The sequence below is a fragment of the Megalops cyprinoides genome, chromosome 5, assembly GCF_013368585.1.
Source record: "Megalops cyprinoides isolate fMegCyp1 chromosome 5, fMegCyp1.pri, whole genome shotgun sequence".
Taxonomy (NCBI): Eukaryota; Metazoa; Chordata; class Actinopteri; order Elopiformes; family Megalopidae; genus Megalops; species Megalops cyprinoides.
The window spans coordinates 35,064,281-35,083,746 of record NC_050587.1 but is presented as its reverse complement, the minus strand read 5'-3'; the positions used below and the strand labels follow the sequence as shown (position 1 = coordinate 35,083,746).

Genomic DNA, 19,466 nt, shown 5'->3' with positions numbered 1-19,466 from the left:
GGTATTTACCTTTACACTATAGAACCATTCTGGGGAAAAAGAGGAGGTCTCCCGCTTCCCCTCCATCTCTTGTTGGTAGTTATGTGGAGTCTGTTTACAAGCCCTGCAGGCTGTATTACATTATTGAAATACTGATTTTAAATTCTTTCTCACAGGAACCAGGACCAACCTCATCAGGTAAATATGAACTGGCAAACTGTGAGGAGTTTTTATGTGCAGAAATAGTCATGCAGGTATTGTGTACTTAATATAACCGTGAGGAGTTCTCTGCATGACCAAACAGGTAGCTGTTCAATGGCTGTGACTTCTTTGCTGGCCTGTTCACCCTCTAGTGGAGAAAGTTCGGCCGGAGCCACACTGTCAATGAGGCACACTCTATTATCGTTCCGTCACTCAAAACCATGTGGGGAGGGGGTGGGGGCTTCTTCCTCTAGTTGGTGCCAAAAAATTAAATCAGACAAGTCCAGAGAATGCTATAGGTGGCTCTCTGTTGCCACCTAGTGGATCAGAGACAGAATTGTAAGTTGTTGCTGCGCAGATGGGCACGGGGGGTCTAAATTGGTTGCCTCGGGAATCCAAAATGCTAAATATACACACAATATGTACACAAATAAAGAGGACAGTGTAATCCATTCTGGCTGTAAAGACTTCTTCCTGGGCACGACAGAAGACTGGCTTCGTGGAATGCTGCCCAGATTCAGGATTTGTATTCATGAGGAGGAAATTGGTTTAGCTGTTTATAGTGTACCGTTTTGAATTCCCGAATCAAGGTCCAAAGATGGTGGCGGTGCGTAATTACCACGGGACACCGGCGCCCCCAGGGAAACCGCCGCTATCCTTCCAGACCGGTGATGTCATCGAGCTGCTGAAAGGAGACCCCGACACCTCGTGGTGGGAGGTGAACTGGGACAAGCCCCGGCACCCAAAAATTACACATATACAATCACACACTTGCACATATATACCCACACACACATGCACTCACATATACATATACACAGCCATACGGGTATACATATGCACATACTGATGCTCAAATACATGCATACAACCATGCAATGTAAAGCTGCTTTGTGTGTAAAGTACTTGTGTTGTAAGAAGCACTATACAAATAAAATTGAATTGAATTGAATTGAATTGAATATACACTCACATACGCAAATCCTTACACAGAAACAGACACTCACATATATACACAGACATAAGTATACAAACATACACAGACACTCACAAACATGCACATACAGACATACACACACATACAGAAATATACATACATACACACACAGACACATATGCACACAAACACTCACATAAACACACACAGGCATACATATACAGACACATAATAAGGCTTATATACATAAACATGCACACGTACCCACACACACAATGACATGCATGTGTATGCACACACATACTCACATATACAAGCACATACACTGGTTGTTGTGTAGTGACAGAACCTGGACCCTTGCTTCCTAGGGAAAGCTCATCCAGACCTTGAAGACAGGCTACTTCCCCAGTTCCTGTGTGAAGCCCTGTCTAGATCCCAAGGTAAACTCTCCCATGTGGTATAAAGATTCCATTCCTCTGCACGGAGAGGTGTGACATCATCAACCTGCGACTCCTCAGGGTCCGTCAATCATTCCTGACACTGTACACACCACTGCAATACACTTACTGTGTTATTCAAGGCTCATGAAACGTAAGAGGCTGAACTGTACTGGACTATGAAACAAGTTTTTATTTCTCTTTCAAGCCGTTCCAGGCCATTCCCAGCCGGCAGTCGTCCAGAGAAACAGATTATTACGTATATCCCTGGTAAGTGTGCTTGTGTTGATCAAGGCCCATCACTTACAGCCGTAGCACCAATAGCAGGATGAACGTTATGTCTAGAGATTATTTTTTGTTTATATTTTGTTGTTGTTTTTGAGTTTATTCCTCTCTCATCTCATAATCTGACCCAGAGGCATTTTTTTCCAGAGCCCTTTTCTTCTCATTACAAGGGATGCTGGTGTTTGTGAATCTCAGGGGTACAGTATTAGATTATATTATTATCATTTAGCAGACACTCTTATCCAGAGTGACTTACATAGGCTACAATTTTTACGTTATCCATTTATACAGTTGGATATTTACTGAGACAATTGTAGGTTAAGCACCTTGCCCAAGGATACAGCAGCAGTGCTCCAGTGTGGAATTTAACGAGCAACCTTTCGGTTACAAGCCCTGCTCTTTAACCACTGCATCACATTGCTGCCCACAATAGAAAAACCCCCATTTAATAACACAGCGTTGCTGTGTCATTTCGTTAGCATCACTTTCCCCTCGGGCGACTCACATGGCCCCTCTCGTTCCTCGCGCCCCACCCAGGTTCGCCGGGAACATGGAGCGGCAGCAGGCGGACAACCTGCTGAAGTCGCACAGCAGCGGAACGTACCTGATCCGCGAGCGCACGGCGGAGGCCGAGAGGTTCGCCATCAGCATCAAGTAAGCGCCCCGCCCCTAACCACACCCCCCCGTCTCCCGCCCCGTCTCTCTTGCTCTCCTCACCCTTGAGCAAAAACAGACACAGCCCTGCAGTCGTCCAGACTGTGAGGGTTATATATACACAGTGCATGTGAAATACATCTGTGACAAAATGTGCCAGTTATAGTTATTGCCACTTCCATTTTACAGTACAGTGCATGTGAAATATATCTATCGCAATATGTGCCAGTTATAGTTATTGCCACTTTCATTTTACAATTCCTTTCATATATTGTTGGATATATTACACAATATTATGTGCTGTAAGGTGCAAGACATATAAGAACATAGCAGTAATTTGTGGTTTTGTGTGTTTTATGTAGATGTCTGCTCATTTTCCGTCAGGATACTGTCTCACAATGGTGTTACTGCTGTATAAAACCAAGAGAACAGCCACTGGAACCCATTTGGTGGAAGTTGTGTTCTGCACAGTGATGTATGGCCTCTTCAGTGAACACTGACAGTATCTGTTCTTAACAGGTTCAACGATGAGGTGAAACACATAAAGGTCATCGAGAAAGACAACTGGATCCACATCACGGAGGCGAAGAAGTTTGAGAGCCTGCTGGTAAGAGTTTGGGCTGGTGTGGTGAAATCTCCAGCGCTCAATCATTCACGGTTGTGCTGTGTTGTAATACCTGTGAGGAAAGCGTCTGTAAAAATGTGTCTGCTGTTTCTGCACTGCTTTACCTGAACCCCACAGGAGCTGGTGGAATACTACCAGGCCCACTCTCTCAAGGAGAGCTTCAAGCTGCTGGACACCACACTGCGGTACCCGTACAAATCTCGAGAGCGCGCCGTCTCTCGCGCCAGCACCCGATCTCCAGGTACGCCCGCCCCCCCCTCCGGGCCTGTATCCACCGGTTCTCAGCTCCCAGGCGCGCGTGGGGGCGGGAACAGGGGCGGAGAACGTGGCAGGATGCCCGCGATTCATGCCTTGCTGCCGCCTAGGTTAACCGACATTGGCCAGACTCCCTGCTCTCCATCGCTCCCACACCCGCTTCTTCCCCTGGGACCTCTAATTAACCCAATCCCTCGCACCCTGGGCCCATCAGAGCAGGGGCTGCCCGCTATGTGGATGTTGGCTCCTGTTAGAGGCTTGGCCCTTGGCCCTCGGATTGGAGGCCAGCTCACGCGTCGGCGGATGCATTATGATGCGTTCGCTGCGGAGTTATTCGTCCTCTCAGAGGAACAGGCTCAGCCAATACGGGGGCCTAGCGGTCTGAGCATGCAGGCTGTCACTGTCTCCCCATGGGGGATGGGAGGATGGGGAGAGAGGAGTTTAAAAATGAAACCCCCAGCACTCCAGAGACAGTTTGTCCTAAATCGCGTCTATTTCGGCGCTTTACGCAGTGTGTGAACGAGGGGCGCCGGTCCAACTGCGTCGCTCCGGTTAATGGGGCACAAATTATGTGCTTTTCCGAAAACTCTGTCAACCGGAGGCGTGCTGGTTTCTGGATTTATCTTCTCAACCCTGGTTTTAACTGTTGGAATGGAGCCAGAGGCCTGAATCATTTGCTGCTGCAGGTGTCACTCAGCTGCTGGTTGGGACCTGTAAAACAGTCAGACCTCTGGACCTCCAGGATGAGGAGCGGACACCACTGATTTCAAGTGTTTCACACAGCTAATGAGAGGCCTACGTTATTCTTTGATTCTGTTCAAGTATTTCTGCAAGGGCTTTGTCCTTTCCCCCTGCAGAGCTGTGGCCGTGTCAGACGTGTAGCAGGGTGATGGCATGCTGCTTCAGTAAATGGGTGTTTTCTTTTTCCTCCCTCTCTCCCCCTCTCTCCCGCCCTCCCTCACTCCTCTCTTTCTCTCTCTGCCTCAGCAGCCTCCTGCGCTTCCTACAACTTCTCTTTCCTCAGTCCTCAGGGCCTCAACTTCTCCTCTCAGACCTCCGCCCCCTTCTGGTCAGGTACTCTCTCTGTCTCTCTTCCTCCCATTTCTCTCATCCCTCGGCCATCTCTCTCTCTCTCTCTCACTCTCTTTCTCTCTCCTTCTGTCTCTCTCTGTTTGTCCCTTTCTCTCCCTCCATCTCTTTTCTCCCTCTTTTTTTCTCTCTCTCTCTCTGTCAGCCATCTTTGTCTCTCTGTCTCTCTCTTTCTCTCTCACTCTCACTCTCGCTCTCTTCCTCCCTCTGTCTGTCTCTCTTTCTCTCTCCCTCTATCTCTGTCTGTTTATCTCTCTCCCTCTCTAACTAATCTCTCTGTCAGCCATCTTCCTCTCTCTCCGTTTGTCTTCTCCCTCTTTCTCTCTCTCTCTCTCTCTCTGTCTCTCTCTCTCTTTCTCCCCCCTCCTCTGTTCTCTGACCCTGCTCCTCCTCTTCACTTATCCGTCCTTGTCCATCATTCCTGTGTCACTGACAGCCCCCACATGTCCCAGGGCCCACTATATGAGGCCTATCCACACAGCTAAGCAAAACAACAGAAATCCAATGTATTCAGTAAAGTGTGTAGAACCTGGAATGCGTCGTTTCCACGGTGATTGATACGGCTGTGTCGGCTCTATCTCCGCAGTGTTTACGCCGAGGGTGGTCAGCACGGCGGTCGCCAGGTACAACTTTGCCGCCCGCGACATGAGAGAGCTGTCCCTGAGGGAGGGCGACATCGTCAAGATCTACAGCAAGATTGGGGGCGACCAAGGGTGGTGGAAGGGCGAGGCCAACGGAAGGGTGAGAATGAGATGGTCAATATCAGCCAATGAGAGTAGCAGGACCAGGCTATGAGTGCTGCTGTCAGGGGCCATCATGGGCTCACATGGGTTTACAGCCCACTACAAGATACTAGTGCTACCTTGGAATAAGCTGGGTCTTTCACCTTCTATACAAATTTGGACAAATTTGGTATATTTATACAAATCTGAGTGAAGTTCACACTACAGTATTTACAGATTAATAGTTTTAAGTATTTGCCCTCATTTGTTAAGTTGAAATGAATGAAATTTCATTTGGACTGGGTTGATTTGACAGTCACAGAACACAGTCCCAAATTGAAAGGAATTTTTGTAGCTCAATCCAGTTTATGCCAAACCACACCAGAGATCAGAGGAAAATCTGGTACCCCTATAGGTTATACCCGCAGAGCTGGCAAACATGAAAGCCTCAAATATAGGTTTGAAGAGACATGCGATAAAAGTACTCATGTTTTTTTCACGAACAGGCTAGCTTTGATAACATGCCACATGACTTTGATGCATGTAGTGCCGTTAAAATCAGTCTCTGTTAACCGTTGCCAAACCCAGAGATTTCGGCACCATTTTTCCTGTGAGTCATCTTGAGTCTACAATGGCTAGATTCAATAAGTTAGCCAATTCTTGTCTTTTATTTTTAGATTGGCTGGTTTCCCTCAACATACGTTGATGAGGAAGGAGTTCAATGATTGGGTGCAAGGGTCTGATGTCATCCGTTCACATCCAATCAGAAGACACTCCATTCGCAGCCCTCTGAGAGGACTCCTGGGTTTCCATGGAAACCGCCTGTGAAATATTTTGCTGGAACTTCTCCTCAGCTGATTTTACAGTGAACATTTGTACTGATGTTTTCCTTGGTTGTGTAGAAATCTGCTTCGTTTTTTTTAATGTCCATTCGATCTCTGCAAAGAAAAACTGGACTCCAAACTGCCTGCTCCTCAAACAAAAATGGGTGGTTTTATAACTGAGAACAGTGAACTGCCAACACTTCAGAGAGAAAAAACAGGGCATGATATCATGAAAGAACGTACATTGCTTTGTTGTATATTAATACTCTCCTGGTCAGCTGCAGGTCTGTGGGAAGGGGGTAATATAATGTATGAATAATTTATTTTGAAAAAAAAAAAGAAATGGACCAATATTAATGAATAATGTGGAAAGCATATGCTTTTCAACAAAAAGCAGCGATGAGAGAAAGTGACAGGATAGAGAACAGTGCGTTTCCTTGCTGAGAGAATTTGCCTTAGTCGTCATGGCGATGCCTTTGCGGGCTTATGGGGGAGGAGGGGGGATAGGGTGGGCACAGATATCTTCAACTTGCACAAGAAGTTACTCCGTCCACGCACACGGTGCCTTGGAGGTGTGGCCATCACACCCGGGAGGGGGGGGGGGTCACACCGCCAAACGAACATGCACCCGGTAGCCCCTTTCGGAAGACAGAGGCACCCCTCAGAGACCCCGCTGCCCCCCCCACCCACCCACAGCCCAGAGAAGTGGGTGCATCCAATGGGGGGGTGCTGTTTCAACCTTCCGTCCATCTGTCCATCACTGCAGCTGGCAAGCCCAGAGAGGACACCCTTGTACTGGTTTTGGGGTGAAGGAAACGCCCGCCCACTCCAACGGAGCAGAGAGGGATCGTCATGCTAGCGAACTGCCATCTCCATCCTACAGTACAGTAAAGCAGCTTTTTTTTTTTTTTTTTTTAAGTCCGCCAGCTCATCATACCACTTTACAGTTATGAACAATTTCTACGGGCAAAGACCCTCCCCTGCTCTATATGTCTTGAGTGTTTTGTTCTGTGATTGAATGGAATCTTACACTTATTTTTCCAGTAGGCTGACCCACTTGTAGCATTAAGGACACCGTGGGGGGGGGGGGGGTGAAGTGGAACGGGTCAGTGTGTTGAAGGGAGGGGAACTGCTCAGTCTAGAAGGCTAACCATTTACCCGGTGAAAAATAACCACCCGCGACTCCATGTCACTGCACTTTAAAACGATGGGTACTCGTGTCAAATGGGATTCAAAAGGGAAATTGCAGTCGTTTCAGTGCCCTCCTGAGCACTTGGTATCTGGCACACAAGTGATCGATAGAAATCCATTGGACATGATCGGTATGTTTGCACACGTCAGATTTCACATGGGATCGAACCCTTGTTTACTAAGAGAACGATATAGCGATATAATTTTAAAAAGCGGAATGCGATCGCTTTTAAATGTTTTAGTCATACCCTTTTACTTTGGAGATTTTAACTGCTATCATTTTTAAATTTTCAAAGGTAAAATTTCCACTTCTGATCTGGCCTTTGATCTTGCATTATTTACTGATGAACATCTGGTGCTTGGGATTTTGTTCACATTTGGATAATCATGACATCTGGTTTTTTGGTACCCTGGCAACTGCTGTTGTGGACATTGGTCCCAACTCTATAAGGTTTTATGCTAAAAATAAATTTATTCACCCTATGCAATGAAACCCATAAATAAGGAACACGGAGCTTAGGACAGCAGAATAACATTTCTATGCTGTAGAGGAGAAATGTTGACAGCTAATCTGCCAGACAACATGACTAACAACCTTGCCTGGAGTTTTATTTTAATTGGTCTCTAATTCATGTTGTTTGAAACAGTCAGGGAGTTTCAAACTTTGATCCAGCTCCATGTTTTCCAGCTTACTCCCTCTGGCAGGGGAAACCTTACAACAGTGGTGTCCACTCCTGATCCTAGAGGTCCATGCCAGGCTTTTAAAGATGCCTCCCAACCAGCAGCCGATTGGACAAATAGAACAACAGGGGATCCAATCAACAGGTCTGATGAGGTGATTAAGACCCGAGTTGGAACCAGTGCCCGGTGGATCTGGAGTGGACACCACTGCCTTGTACTACAGAAGGCGAAGTAGTAATAATAATAATAAACAATAAAAATAATAATAAACGCGATTTCCCAACAGAGGGGTATCCCCGTGTCGGAATGTGACTGCAGAGGCACTCCGAAACCTGGGGGCACCTCGCATCGTCTACTTGAGTGGCACAGCCGGTGGGTGGAGTTGAGGGACTGAGACCGATCCTTCAGCGAATCAAAACGAGCGGCCTTCAGCCCGCACATGGTACAGCCTCCCAGTGGTGACACCAAGAGTGGCCGTGGGAGTGGCGTATGTGTTAGCAGTTGGGGGGGCTCAGTCTGTTTATGTAGTGGAGGGAACCCATTGCATGTGATTATAGACATTTCAACTCCTGTCTGTAAATCCTTTGAACAAAAAGAAATCTTAATCGTGTACCTTTTTTTGAATGGTCAGTTATTTCCAAATGAGGTCTATCATCAAAATAAACATTTCTCTTTTTGCCTAACGGGTTTGGTTTTTGTCACTGAATCGTAACAGCAGAGACCATAAGGCAGGCTCATTGCAGGTAAGAGGTCATCAGCCATGGGCTGTTTCTACATGTAAGAAAATGCCTTGAATTATTTATTTTTCAGTAATTTAAGACATTATGAACTATTAGGTATTAAGACGTTACTGTCAACATTAATTAGAATGGGGCTAAAATGGTACAGCAAATCCTATGCATAAGGGAGTGGCCTGATGGGATGGTCTCAATAGAGACAAAAACTGTCGGCTAAGTGGGTAATGGAAATTTGGCAAAAAGTGTTTCCGTTGCTTGGTTTACTAATCGTAATCCTGTTGCTGAGGTTGTTTTTGCAGTCTGAACAACACAGGATGTCTTTGGCTGATCTGTGCATACCCATGGCCCACCAACAGCCACACCTGCTCCACCCAAATGCCCCTGGCTGTTGCATTTTTCCCACATATTCTTGCCTGCAGTGTGTCATTGCACTTACAAAAACACTGCAAGTGACTACTGCACTTTCACAGCTGGTGAGATCTCATGAGCTGGAAGAGCACAAGCCTTGCATATCCCCCTTTTCTTACTGTGTTCGTGGTAACATCATGCCAGTGGGGCGCGGAGCCAGACAAGTAACTCTCAGAATTAAAACAAAAACCACCCGACTTGAAGCTTTATAATTTTCAACAGATCCATCCTGTGTGAAGCGGATTTCAGGCGAGTTCCATGCCACCGCTGATGTTGAGACTCTTCCTCAGTTGCAGCGCAGCAAAAAGTAACTGAAAATAACCATTCGGAAAAGTCAGTCACGCCGAGTCAGCAGTCTAGCTGCAATGTTTGAAATTCTCTCATTACATACATAGCCATGTTCCATGTACATTTCTACATGTCCTAAAATAAGGCAAGTCAAAAATCATAAGTATAAGTGAGTAAAAGTGAGTTTTGAACATTCTGGATGCATACCAAGAAGGCACACACAAATAAACTGCCAAAGGGTTCAATCTTTATTTAAAGTCCAAAATATAGGAACAGCTTGAAGGCATGTCAAGCCTACATTAAATTCTAACCCCAAAAATGCAAAAGGGGCAAAAACGTTGCAATTAAGCATGGCTAAAATGGATGATGCATTCTCTATAAAGAAAAAAAAAAATTCCCATCAACGGGGATAAAATCCAGCACTTTCAACATCCAAAAAAAAAAATCATGCCAAACCAAACATTTTTCCCCCCTAAAAAAAAGGTAATAAATTGCAGCACTTTGGGATCGGGTTTGCGGTTTGCGTTTTGCCGTTTTCATTCATTGCTGTGTGAAATTGTGTCTGACAAGCTTCTCATTCTTCAGCGTAGCGATAATACGGAACACCCGGCTCTTCAGCAGGTGCCAGGTGAGATCAGCCCAGGTAAGGGTGGGAGGGGAGGTGCGGAGGTGGGGGTTAGCGAGGGGTGCATGGGGGCAGGGAACGGGTGGGAGAGGGAAGGGGGGCTGATTTCGAGGCTTTGTCCTCATTTCTTCTTAGGCTTCGCTTCGAGGGGTAGCCCAATGTCCTTCCCACGCAGCTTCAGCCCTGAGAAGCACAGGGAATAACTCATCAACAGCAAGAACAAAAAACAAAACCCAGGATAGCAACCATGTGGCGCAGTGCTGAGAAAACTAATTGTGTAACCAGGAAATTGTTGGATTCTGGGTGGAGCACAGCTGTTGTACGCATGACACCTAAACTGAATTGCTTGATTGTATAACTGACTATACATGGGTAGGGAATAATGCACATATACGGGTAATATTAGTTTTTTTTTAAGGTCAGGTATGCAGATCATACTATTTATCTATTTTATGTATTTTATTTTGGAGCCAGGGATGGATACCAGAGGTAATGAACATCTGCAATGTTCAGCATCCAAACCAATGAGTGTAGAGAATGAAAAGACTACTCACCAATTGCTCTTTCAATCTTCCCCATAACCTGGTTGTTGGGAATGGCCTTCCCACTCTCATAGTCAGCGATGATCTGGGGCTTCTCATTGATTTTCTGATGAACACAACAAATGCACTTCTTTTCACAAGCTGTGACACACGACACTTTGCCTTAGCGGGAAAATGGCAAAAGGCAGAAAATGTCACCTGCACGGTGTGATAATGCCACTACAAACACTGCAAGTTACTACACTTTGACTGATAGCTGGTGCAGGGCCAGCACTATGGGGGTGCTGGCCCTGCACCAGACGGACCTCAGTGCACCCCCAGTTGTCTCCTTATATCCCGATCTCTACATAGAACGTATTACGTTTTTTTTAAGGTATGACATTTTGTGCCCCCCGGTGGATTGCAAGTGCATCCCCCTGTATTTTCTCCTGGCACCAAGCCTGAGCTGGTGAGATCAACAGCTGCAAGAGCACAAGTCTTAAGTACCCTCCTTTTCTTACAGTGTTCATGTTAAAACTATGCCAAAAGTGGAGCCAGATGAGTAACTTGCAGAACTAAACCTCATTTGAATTTCAGCTTTCTAATCTTCAATGGTATCCTGCGTCCTCTAGAAGAGGACATCAGACGGGTGCCATGAAACGCTCTACAGCCCTCTGTAGCACACAGCTGGCATTTGGACAAACCCACAGGGGAGGGAAAAGCATGTTTCTAAATGTCAGTTTTATTAACGACGTAAACCCACTCACCTTCTTCACACAACTACCTGCCCAAGTCTTCAGCATCAAAGCTTACCCCAGCAAACACACCAGTGCTCTCAGGCTAAGCTTCGCTTGGAGACTTCTCTTTCACTTCCGTGTGCCCTTCTCTTTTTTCGAAAAATGAAAAATCTCTGATGCTTTTCCTGACCCCCCTCCCTGGCATTTCTTTTGCTTGGTTTAAGCACATCACGTCCCCCTCCGATGACAGAAATGGTCTACTTCATTGTGATGAGCACACCAGTGGTAGCATTTCCCTAACTGGAAGGGTATAGCAGCCATATTGTTTCTTCCAGCTGAAAGAACCAGTTTCTTCCTCCCTCCAATACTGCCATTGCTTGGGGTAATGTTACACTTAGGCATCAGAGCCTTGGACAGTGATGCCTGGTAGCAAGGCTTGTGCTGGGACGTGCTGTTGAAATGAAGGCCTGGATGATGACGGCGGTACTCACGGTGGCCAGGTCTTTCTGCGTCAGCCCCTTGTTCTGACGGCCCAGCTGAATGACCTTCCCCACCTCCAGAGACACCCTCTCATGGTGCAGCTCCTCCGTCTCGCGGTCCAGCTTGGCCGTGTTTTTAGTCACCAGGTGCTGCTTGTTCTGCCCTGCTGCCCCTGAGACACAACACCCACCAATAACATCGTGAGCTCACTGTTACAAACCAATAAGATCACAGATTCATCGCAGCTTGGACCCATCACTGTTGGCCACTCCCACTGTCAACTGGCTCTGTCACAAATGCACCACATTGTATACTCTCTGAAGACCAGTCAAATCATGAAAACAAAAAACAAAAAACATAAATCTGCACTGGTATTCCTAAATGTGAGAATGATGGAATGTTAATTACAATTAAGCTCTGTGACCTTATTAAACAGTTTCATTTGCTTGCTTTACTATGTTGGTTATCATGAACAATTTGGACCAAATGTAAAACCTTCATTTGAGGCGTGGTATCAAGTGGACTTTGTTACACCTTTTATCAAGGCAAACAAGGTGCGTGTGAATGGCACCCAAGGACAGAGACTCTCTGTTCAGGTCCACCTCCTTGAAACTGTGGCAGCAGTCGAGGACTTTCTACAGCAATCTGCATGCTCCTAATGCACATGCAAACGTACCAAAGCCAGCGAACTTCAAATGCAAACAAACTTCAAATTTCAGCATAAGAGTTTTATATATAGTTTTCTATACAGAGGTCTTACATTTCTTTGTAGTTTCAACCTCTTCTCCCCTTCTCTGTGCTGCAGTAATAGCCTACAAAAGACAGCATGTCATTACTCACATGCCCAAATCCGACAAAGCTGAAGCTCCAGACACAGCTCACATTGCTAGCCTCACATTGCTAACCTCTTGTCCCTGACAAGCTGCTATGCCTGCCATAATTTGCTCACAGCACTATATACAACTACATTTTCTCCCACTCACCATTAAGTGATGACACTGTACAAATTACCAGATAATCATTGTTTGCACACACTGTTCAACATGACATTCATTTGTCAGAGAGAGGAGAGAAGTTGAGACAGTCCTTAGCATTTAAATTATATGAAAAAAAACGCTAAGAGGAACAGAGAAAATCAATGGATTTGTGAGGGGAGAAGACCAAGCACTTGGGGGAATCCTGTTTATGGACTGTGTAACGTGGAGGCAGAGCCTCTTCATGTCAGCTGGTAGAAGCTTCCAGAGGGGTGCAGTGAGGTGCAGTCGACTGCAAAGCCGGAGATACCCTGCCAAATTCAATAGTGGGATCTGAAGACGACCGTACTCTGCCATGCTGGGAGCGTTCCTTAATCGGGCATTCAATTACTCACCGTTTCCTGTTAAAACTCATCATTCAACCGTGTCAGGAAATTAATACAGCCTTTGAGGTTTCCCTGGCCACACGGCTGATATCCGGTACTACCGAGCGCACATATGAAAACGAGCTCCCCATACTGTTGATAGCTTGGCTGCAGTATGTTACAGCTGTACATTTTACGAAAGCATTCGTATGAATGTTATCATTTATCACGAAGACGTTCATACTACACATTCCGAGTAGTTTGATTCTTTTGTATTTTGTGTCACTACCGAAATACTGTATTTGGAAAGGAGGAAAGCTTCCGGAAACGTGTCTGACAGTGTGAAAACAAAACATACCGTAACGTAGTGAGTTTTCCATTTACTTTACTCTGGTCACTCCCGGTAATGAAAAAACTCAATTTCGCTTTCAGGCTTGTTTTCACACAGATTTACGAATTATTCAAGGGATACGCGACAACTCTCCTTGTATATCTTGTGGGTGCGTTTTGATTTGATATCATGGCTACCGATGTTGCAAAACTAATTACCAAGTAAGTCCTTGGCTTTTATAGCTAGCCTGCTAGCAAGCTGTAGAATTGCAAAAAAGAGGCCCGTTACCCTACAGCGACAAATTACTGACGATATTGTCCACATCAAGCCATGTCCTCTTTATTCAATTTTACAATGCATCAGCAAGAGAAAATAAAGTATTTCTTTAAAATAACCACGACGACCAGCTAGCTAACTACTTTAAGGAATATATGTACTCGTTAACTCAACTCGGTGAACTGGCTACGTATACTACCTAAAATGTGACTGTGTCGTCCGATCAATGTCAAAAGTAACAGATTATCTATCTAACCAGCAATCAGTTTAACAATAATTAAATTACTAGTAACTTAATAGCGATTTAACCACTATTCCGGGAATATGGGCACATACCGTGAGGCCGTTCTTGCCTCGGAGCTGGTGAGTAGCGTTAGCAAGCTTGCTAGCCTGCCAGCTAGCTGGTCAACAACATGTGTAACATTAAGCTTGACATCGCTTTTAGCAATTATAGATAGCTAGCTAACGCGTGTTTATTTCCATTTATTTGTCTACTTTAATCTGACGAGCTAGCTAGGCTTGTTAGCAAATTTACCTGCTTAGATTTGGCCTGAGCTGCAGTAGGACCCTTCTTCCGCAAGACAGTCACGGTGTCCCAGTCGCTTTCAGCCATTGTTTCTTCGATGGACGTCAGTAAAGATCTTGTAGAAAATTAGTAACAATGTAGTCTAGCTAGGTTAGCTAAACACAAATATTCTGGCTTTGCTTTGTTATATACAGTAGTGTTGCCAGATAAATGTCTAATGTTAGTGTTTTCGTAGCCCTTCTTCACAGAAGACAAGTAACGCCTCTTCAAAGCTTTATTTAAAACGCCTCTCGTTGACACATGTGGGTTTGTTGTTTTTTTTTTTTTGGGATCCGATTCTGCGCAGATAAAGCACAGATTCGCTGATCTGTCAGTCATGTTGGTTTGGCGTGAGTTGGGCCACCACCCGCCCAGTCCCCTAAAGAGACTCATTTTAATAATCATAATAACATCTAAAAAAGTTGTCTGGCAGCTGACATTGACTATCGCGTTATTTTAGAAGTCTCAATCCGATCTGTGAACTGGAAGTGTTCATTTCCCCAGGTGACTTGCTTGTCCCATTGCCTCTAACTATGCAATGACAAGATGACCATTCCCTCCTTAGTTTTATAATGATTTCTATCTATGTTGTTATTATTGTTATCTCAATGGCAGATATAATTTTTGGTGTCATTCCGTCTGTTCTGTGCCACTTATCTCTGTCCCGAATTTACAATACTCACCTAGACTAGGAATTTTCTATTATGTCATTTGTTTTAATGCATCTCATTCCTTCACTCCTGTTTGCTGACTGATGCAGGCCTACCTGTTTTCTGAACCCACTGCATTTACACTGTTCGTCCTCATATTTAAACATTCATATGCGTCCAGCACCATCTAGTGTATATAATATATTACCACTCTCCCTTAGAGTGATTTTTTTTTTCCAAAAAAGCATTGCTACCGTGTAACGTTAATATCAGCATTTCATTTCGATGGATCATTATTGTCGTAACTATGAGGAGTATTCTGATCGGCCCTCCCCGCGTTTAAAATGTGTGTTTTTTTTTTGCTACTCTACGCGCATCCTAACTTTAGTCGCTTAATTTTTGATGAGTCGGAGGTTCTTGATGCATACTGTGATAATCTTTTCCCGGAGAGTAAAATCATTTGCTTCTCTTAGACATTCTAAACACTGGGTGGCGACGAGAGCACGCGTCTCTAGAAACAAGTTGCGTCTAAGTCCACTATCATAATGGATTCTGAAAATAAACACGTTACTTCGCCAAAATGTTGAGACATTAAATCAGTTTAAATTATTGATATGATGACAGTTATCTAAGTGGCCAACTACTACAAAATTCAACAGATAATTGAGTGATACAGTGCAGGAAAACACAAAACAGGAATGAATGGCACCAAAGATGTACTGTTTTCTCATCGTCATAATTTGCTCTCCTGCCTGGACTACATTAAATCTCAACTTGTTGGTCTCTTTCTCCTCACCAGTTTATCCAGAATACTGCACCCTGTCTACAGCAAGCCAACATATCCACAAGCCACATCTCTGCTCACCTTGCTTCCATTGGCTATTGGACATAGCTTGCATTAGATTCAAAACTGGTGTGCTGGCCTACCACCCATTCTGCAACAGGCATGGCTTTTACAATTTGCAGACTATTATCAAACCTCATTCCCCCTCACCAAACTGTCCATCCCTGCCAGAACCCCCCCCCCCCTCCCCCCTCCTCATTTCACACCCTCTGGTCACCTCATGACTTCTGTCCTGTGGGATAACACGTTGTTCTTCTCACCTGTGGAAGTGGTGGTGGCACAGTCTGAGAAACAGTCACTGGGACAAACTGAAAACTATTCCTTTTCAGTCTGCTTATTGCCTCCCTGAATTCAACCTCAAGATACGAGTGCTAAATGACCAAAATGTAATGTAACGTAACACTAATATCCATCAGTCTACAGATTTTTCACTACCAATATATTTTTTGTATTTTTAATTTTCGCTTGATATATGATGTACCCCACAAACATTTATTGTAGCACTGCATTGCACAACACTTATGTTTGTGTTATGTGTTATGTTTGTGTCTTTCCTCTCTGTTCAGCTCTGGATAAGAGTGTCAGTTAAATTAACAAAATATAAACACAAATCAAACTGCACTGTAATTCGTCTAACTTAACTGTAGAAATAGTACACATACCAGTAGCTATCACCAGGAACAGTGAAAGCTATCAAAATGAGAAAATTATTAGATTTTGATCGTGAAAGCTATCAGAATCTGCCTGTAATAACTCAATAAACCCAATTATAAATATGACATTAAAAAACAATCAAGTAAAATTATTTTCCAAAAAACACAATAACGTGGAGCTAGTTTCCCGTGGTGATACATTCAATACTAACGTAACACGGCTGTGACCATGTTCTCCTTATTGAAACCTTCATTGTTGAGACTTTTGCCCTGTTTGCTGAAAAGAAATGATTAAATAAAGTGTGTCAAGAGATTTTCTGCTTTGATGAGATTCAGTGCAATGCTAGGAAGTCCCCAGACTCCTTTTCCCTGCCTTAGTTTTGCATGCTTCCTTTCATGCTCGACCATTCATGTTTACCACTATGTAAATTTGCATGCACATGGAACATTGACAAACAAACCATAAGGCACTGGGCAACCTCTGAATGCTTGAAAGCCTCTGAAAGTAATTCTCTAAAGCATGTATGCTTTAACCTCCAAATTACATCATCACAACAACACCCCATTATCACTGAATACATCCAAATATTTGAAACTCAGACAGTTTTGCTCTGGGTTTATTTTGTTCTTAAAGACATATATGTGTGTGTGCATTCATAGAGTTAACAAAACTATATTGGTAGCCATACTCTATGGCTGACCAATAAGTAGTATCCTTTACAAGCAGGTAGTACTGTGGCATCATCATCAAGAAACATCCGTGACAAATCTGTTGCAAGGTTGCAGGACCAAATCCCAGGAGGGGCACTACTGTTCAAACCAAGGTACTTGATCTGAATTGCTCCATGAAATACATTGGTGCATGAAGGGATTACATTATAAAACTTGGAAACACATAAGTGTCCTTGGATGAGGGCACGTGATAGGCACGATGAAAAGTAGTCCACGTGTTCTATTAGAGCTAGAGAAGAGCCAGAAACCAAAGATAATGTCTGAAATATAACCGGACCCAACTGAAAGATTCCCATGATGAAGCCACAGGGTACAAAACTGTCTCGCATTCTTACAACAAAGGATAGAATGACATTTATTTTGCATACAACTATACAACATTCGGAAAATAAAAGCATCATGTTATACAACATTGGATTATGTATACACATGGGGGAAAAAAGGTGTAGCTGCTTATTTTTCCTGTTGATTCCCTACCTGTTGATTTAAAGGTATCCCTACCACTGCCTTTACAAATTTCTTCTACCTGCAGAATGTTCTACCGTACATCCAACCTATTTTAAACAACAACATACAGAGCTGTCTTGTTCAGAGCAAGGAAAGCCCTTTTTCTATAACATTCATTTCCTAATCACGATTTTTCCCCCCTTGTCTCCAAGGTGGCATTTACAACTAGTCTTCACCACAGCAAATATGACATGGATTTAAAACTTAGTTGACCCACTTTATCTATTAGGCAACTGGTTTGAAAAATAGTGACAAAATTATATAACTATATATTGATACACAGATACATAAATAGACATATTAAATCATTATTTTGTCCTTCGTTTTCAAACTAACCATTATTGCTTGCGATGGATAGTGGTATTTTTCAAAGTGTCTTCAGTATGACTTTGATTACAATAGTCCGCTTGATCTGGGCTCAGTGCATGATACACAACTATTTCAATTAGACTGAGACGGGTTACAAACACCTGCTATGCTTACATGGCTGTCAAAATAAAAAAAAAACACAACTACAGAAGCAAACAAATTCACATCTACAGTACATACCGCTTTCTGAGCTGAGTGATCAGCTCGGGCCGGCGGCGGTTTCAGCGCAGCACGGCCTGCCGCAGCAGCAGCAGGGGATCCGCTCCCGGGACAGGTAGAGCACGGGCTGGATGCTGCTGCTGATGTCCATGAAGCCAAAGGCGATGTAATGGATGTAGCAGCGGAAGACGTCGCGGGAGAAGTACTCCTGGAAGGGGAAGAGGGCCACCGGCGGGAAGTAGTTGAAGACGATGATGGCGAGGATGATGAGGACCATCTTGAAGGCCTTCTTCTTGACGGGGTGCGCCTCGTCACGGCCCGGGCCTGACTGGCGGAGGGCGCCGAGGATGGCCAGGTTGCAGAAGACCATGAAGGCGAAGGCGCTGAGGATCATGACGGTGAAGGCCTTCTCGAAGTTGACGATGTTGCCCACGCACTTGGCGGCAGCGTAGGCCAGGGTGACGAGCCAGACCACGCCGGCGCAGACGGCCCGGTGCCGGCGGTCTTTCAGCTGCGTGAAGATGACCGGGTGGCGGACCGCCATGTAGCGGTCCAGGCAGATGCAGGAGAGGAAGAGGGGCGAGGAGTCCTTGACGCCGTAGAAGAAGCGCAGCACGTACCAGGTGCTGCTGGTGGTCAGGTACACGATGTTGGCCAGCTCCAGGGGAGGGATGAGGCAGAAGAAGGTGTCCAGGATGGCCAGGTGCATGATGAAGATGTCTGAGGTGGAGGAGTCCGCCTTGTTCTTGTGAAGGAGCCACAGGACCATCAGGTTGGCGGGGATCCCCAGAAACATGTTGATGAACTGCAGGGCCAGGTAGAAGAGGAGGACCTCAGGCATGGCCCTGCACCTTGCGTACACGGTCATTTCGCCCGCACCGACCGTGGAGTTGTCCGCTGGCTTGTGAATGTAGAGGGCGGAGGAGTTAATGTAGAAAAACTCCATGTCGGGAGACAGGGCCTCACAGCGGTGCAGGTCAAGGGGCCTCTGGGTCAAGGAGAAAGAAAAAAACTGAACAGAAATCTCAAGTAAAAGCAGTAACCCCACCCACCATAATAAAAGCAATAAAACTAAAATGTGGCCGCTTAATTTTCAGTGCTGTGGAGCACTGAATAGTAGTGAAGCAAATCAGTGAATATATGTATAGGTCCATAGTAAAGAAAAAAGTTCAAAAACATTATATGACATGCACTGATACATTTCAAGAAAGGGATCTGATGAAATGCACCAGAATAAAGTGATTCATATATCATATGAAGTGTTCCATATTGCTTAACCTTCTCCACCATTGTTTTTGTGCTCTACTGATTAGGTTTCTCAACCTTTATGGTTCAGCATTAGAGCCCCCATAATAACCTTTCCAA

The 19,466-nt window shown here is 44.8% G+C and overlaps 3 protein-coding genes across 3 annotated transcripts in view; 1 reads left to right on the top strand and 2 right to left on the bottom strand.

Moving 5' to 3' along the window:
- LOC118777879 (guanine nucleotide exchange factor VAV2-like) overlaps window positions 1–6,677 on the top strand; it is a 172,895-nt gene extending 166,218 nt beyond the window's left edge. The window contains exons 21-30 of the mRNA XM_036529114.1: window positions 156–177; window positions 771–898; window positions 1,486–1,557; window positions 1,763–1,824; window positions 2,377–2,493; window positions 3,013–3,100; window positions 3,236–3,359; window positions 4,361–4,447; window positions 5,049–5,203; window positions 5,862–6,677. Coding sequence (XP_036385007.1) covers window positions 156–177; window positions 771–898; window positions 1,486–1,557; window positions 1,763–1,824; window positions 2,377–2,493; window positions 3,013–3,100; window positions 3,236–3,359; window positions 4,361–4,447; window positions 5,049–5,203; window positions 5,862–5,909 — 903 coding nt within the window. The 3' untranslated portion in view covers window positions 5,910–6,677. The remainder of the gene's footprint in view (window positions 1–155; window positions 178–770; window positions 899–1,485; window positions 1,558–1,762; window positions 1,825–2,376; window positions 2,494–3,012; window positions 3,101–3,235; window positions 3,360–4,360; window positions 4,448–5,048; window positions 5,204–5,861) is intronic.
- Window positions 6,678–9,550: 2,873 nt separating this feature from the next.
- On the bottom strand, window positions 9,551–14,445 carry LOC118777930 (endothelial differentiation-related factor 1). Its single transcript, XM_036529191.1, has 5 exons — window positions 14,158–14,445; window positions 12,437–12,488; window positions 11,688–11,848; window positions 10,493–10,586; window positions 9,551–10,121 (listed from the first exon to the last, which is right to left on the bottom strand). Exons 1-5 carry the CDS (start codon window positions 14,233–14,235, stop codon window positions 10,060–10,062), a joined length of 447 nt encoding a protein of 148 aa, XP_036385084.1. The 5' UTR covers window positions 14,236–14,445; the 3' UTR covers window positions 9,551–10,059.
- A 3,696-nt stretch (window positions 14,446–18,141) lies between these two features.
- Window positions 18,142–19,047, bottom strand: LOC118778450 (uracil nucleotide/cysteinyl leukotriene receptor). The gene has a single exon (XM_036529981.1). The coding sequence runs from the start codon at window positions 19,045–19,047 to the stop codon at window positions 18,142–18,144; it is 906 nt and encodes a 301-aa protein (XP_036385874.1).
- Window positions 19,048–19,466: the final 419 nt, after the last annotated feature.

Excerpts from the sequence above, each read along its gene's own strand:
- LOC118777930 (XM_036529191.1), bottom strand. The coding sequence starts at position 14,235 with ATGGCTGAAAGCGACTGGGACACCGTGACTGTCTTGCGGAAGAAGGGT. Across the intron at positions 12,489-14,157 it reads CTCAGGCCAAATCTAAGCAG|GCTATTACTGCAGCACAGAG; the intron begins GTAAATTTGCTA and ends TGTCTTTTGTAG. Across the intron at positions 11,849-12,436 it reads GGTTGAAACTACAAAGAAAT|GGGCAGCAGGGCAGAACAAG; the intron begins GTAAGACCTCTG and ends GTTGTGTCTCAG.
- LOC118778450 (XM_036529981.1), bottom strand. The coding sequence starts at position 19,047 with ATGGAGTTTTTCTACATTAACTCCTCCGCCCTCTACATTCACAAGCCA.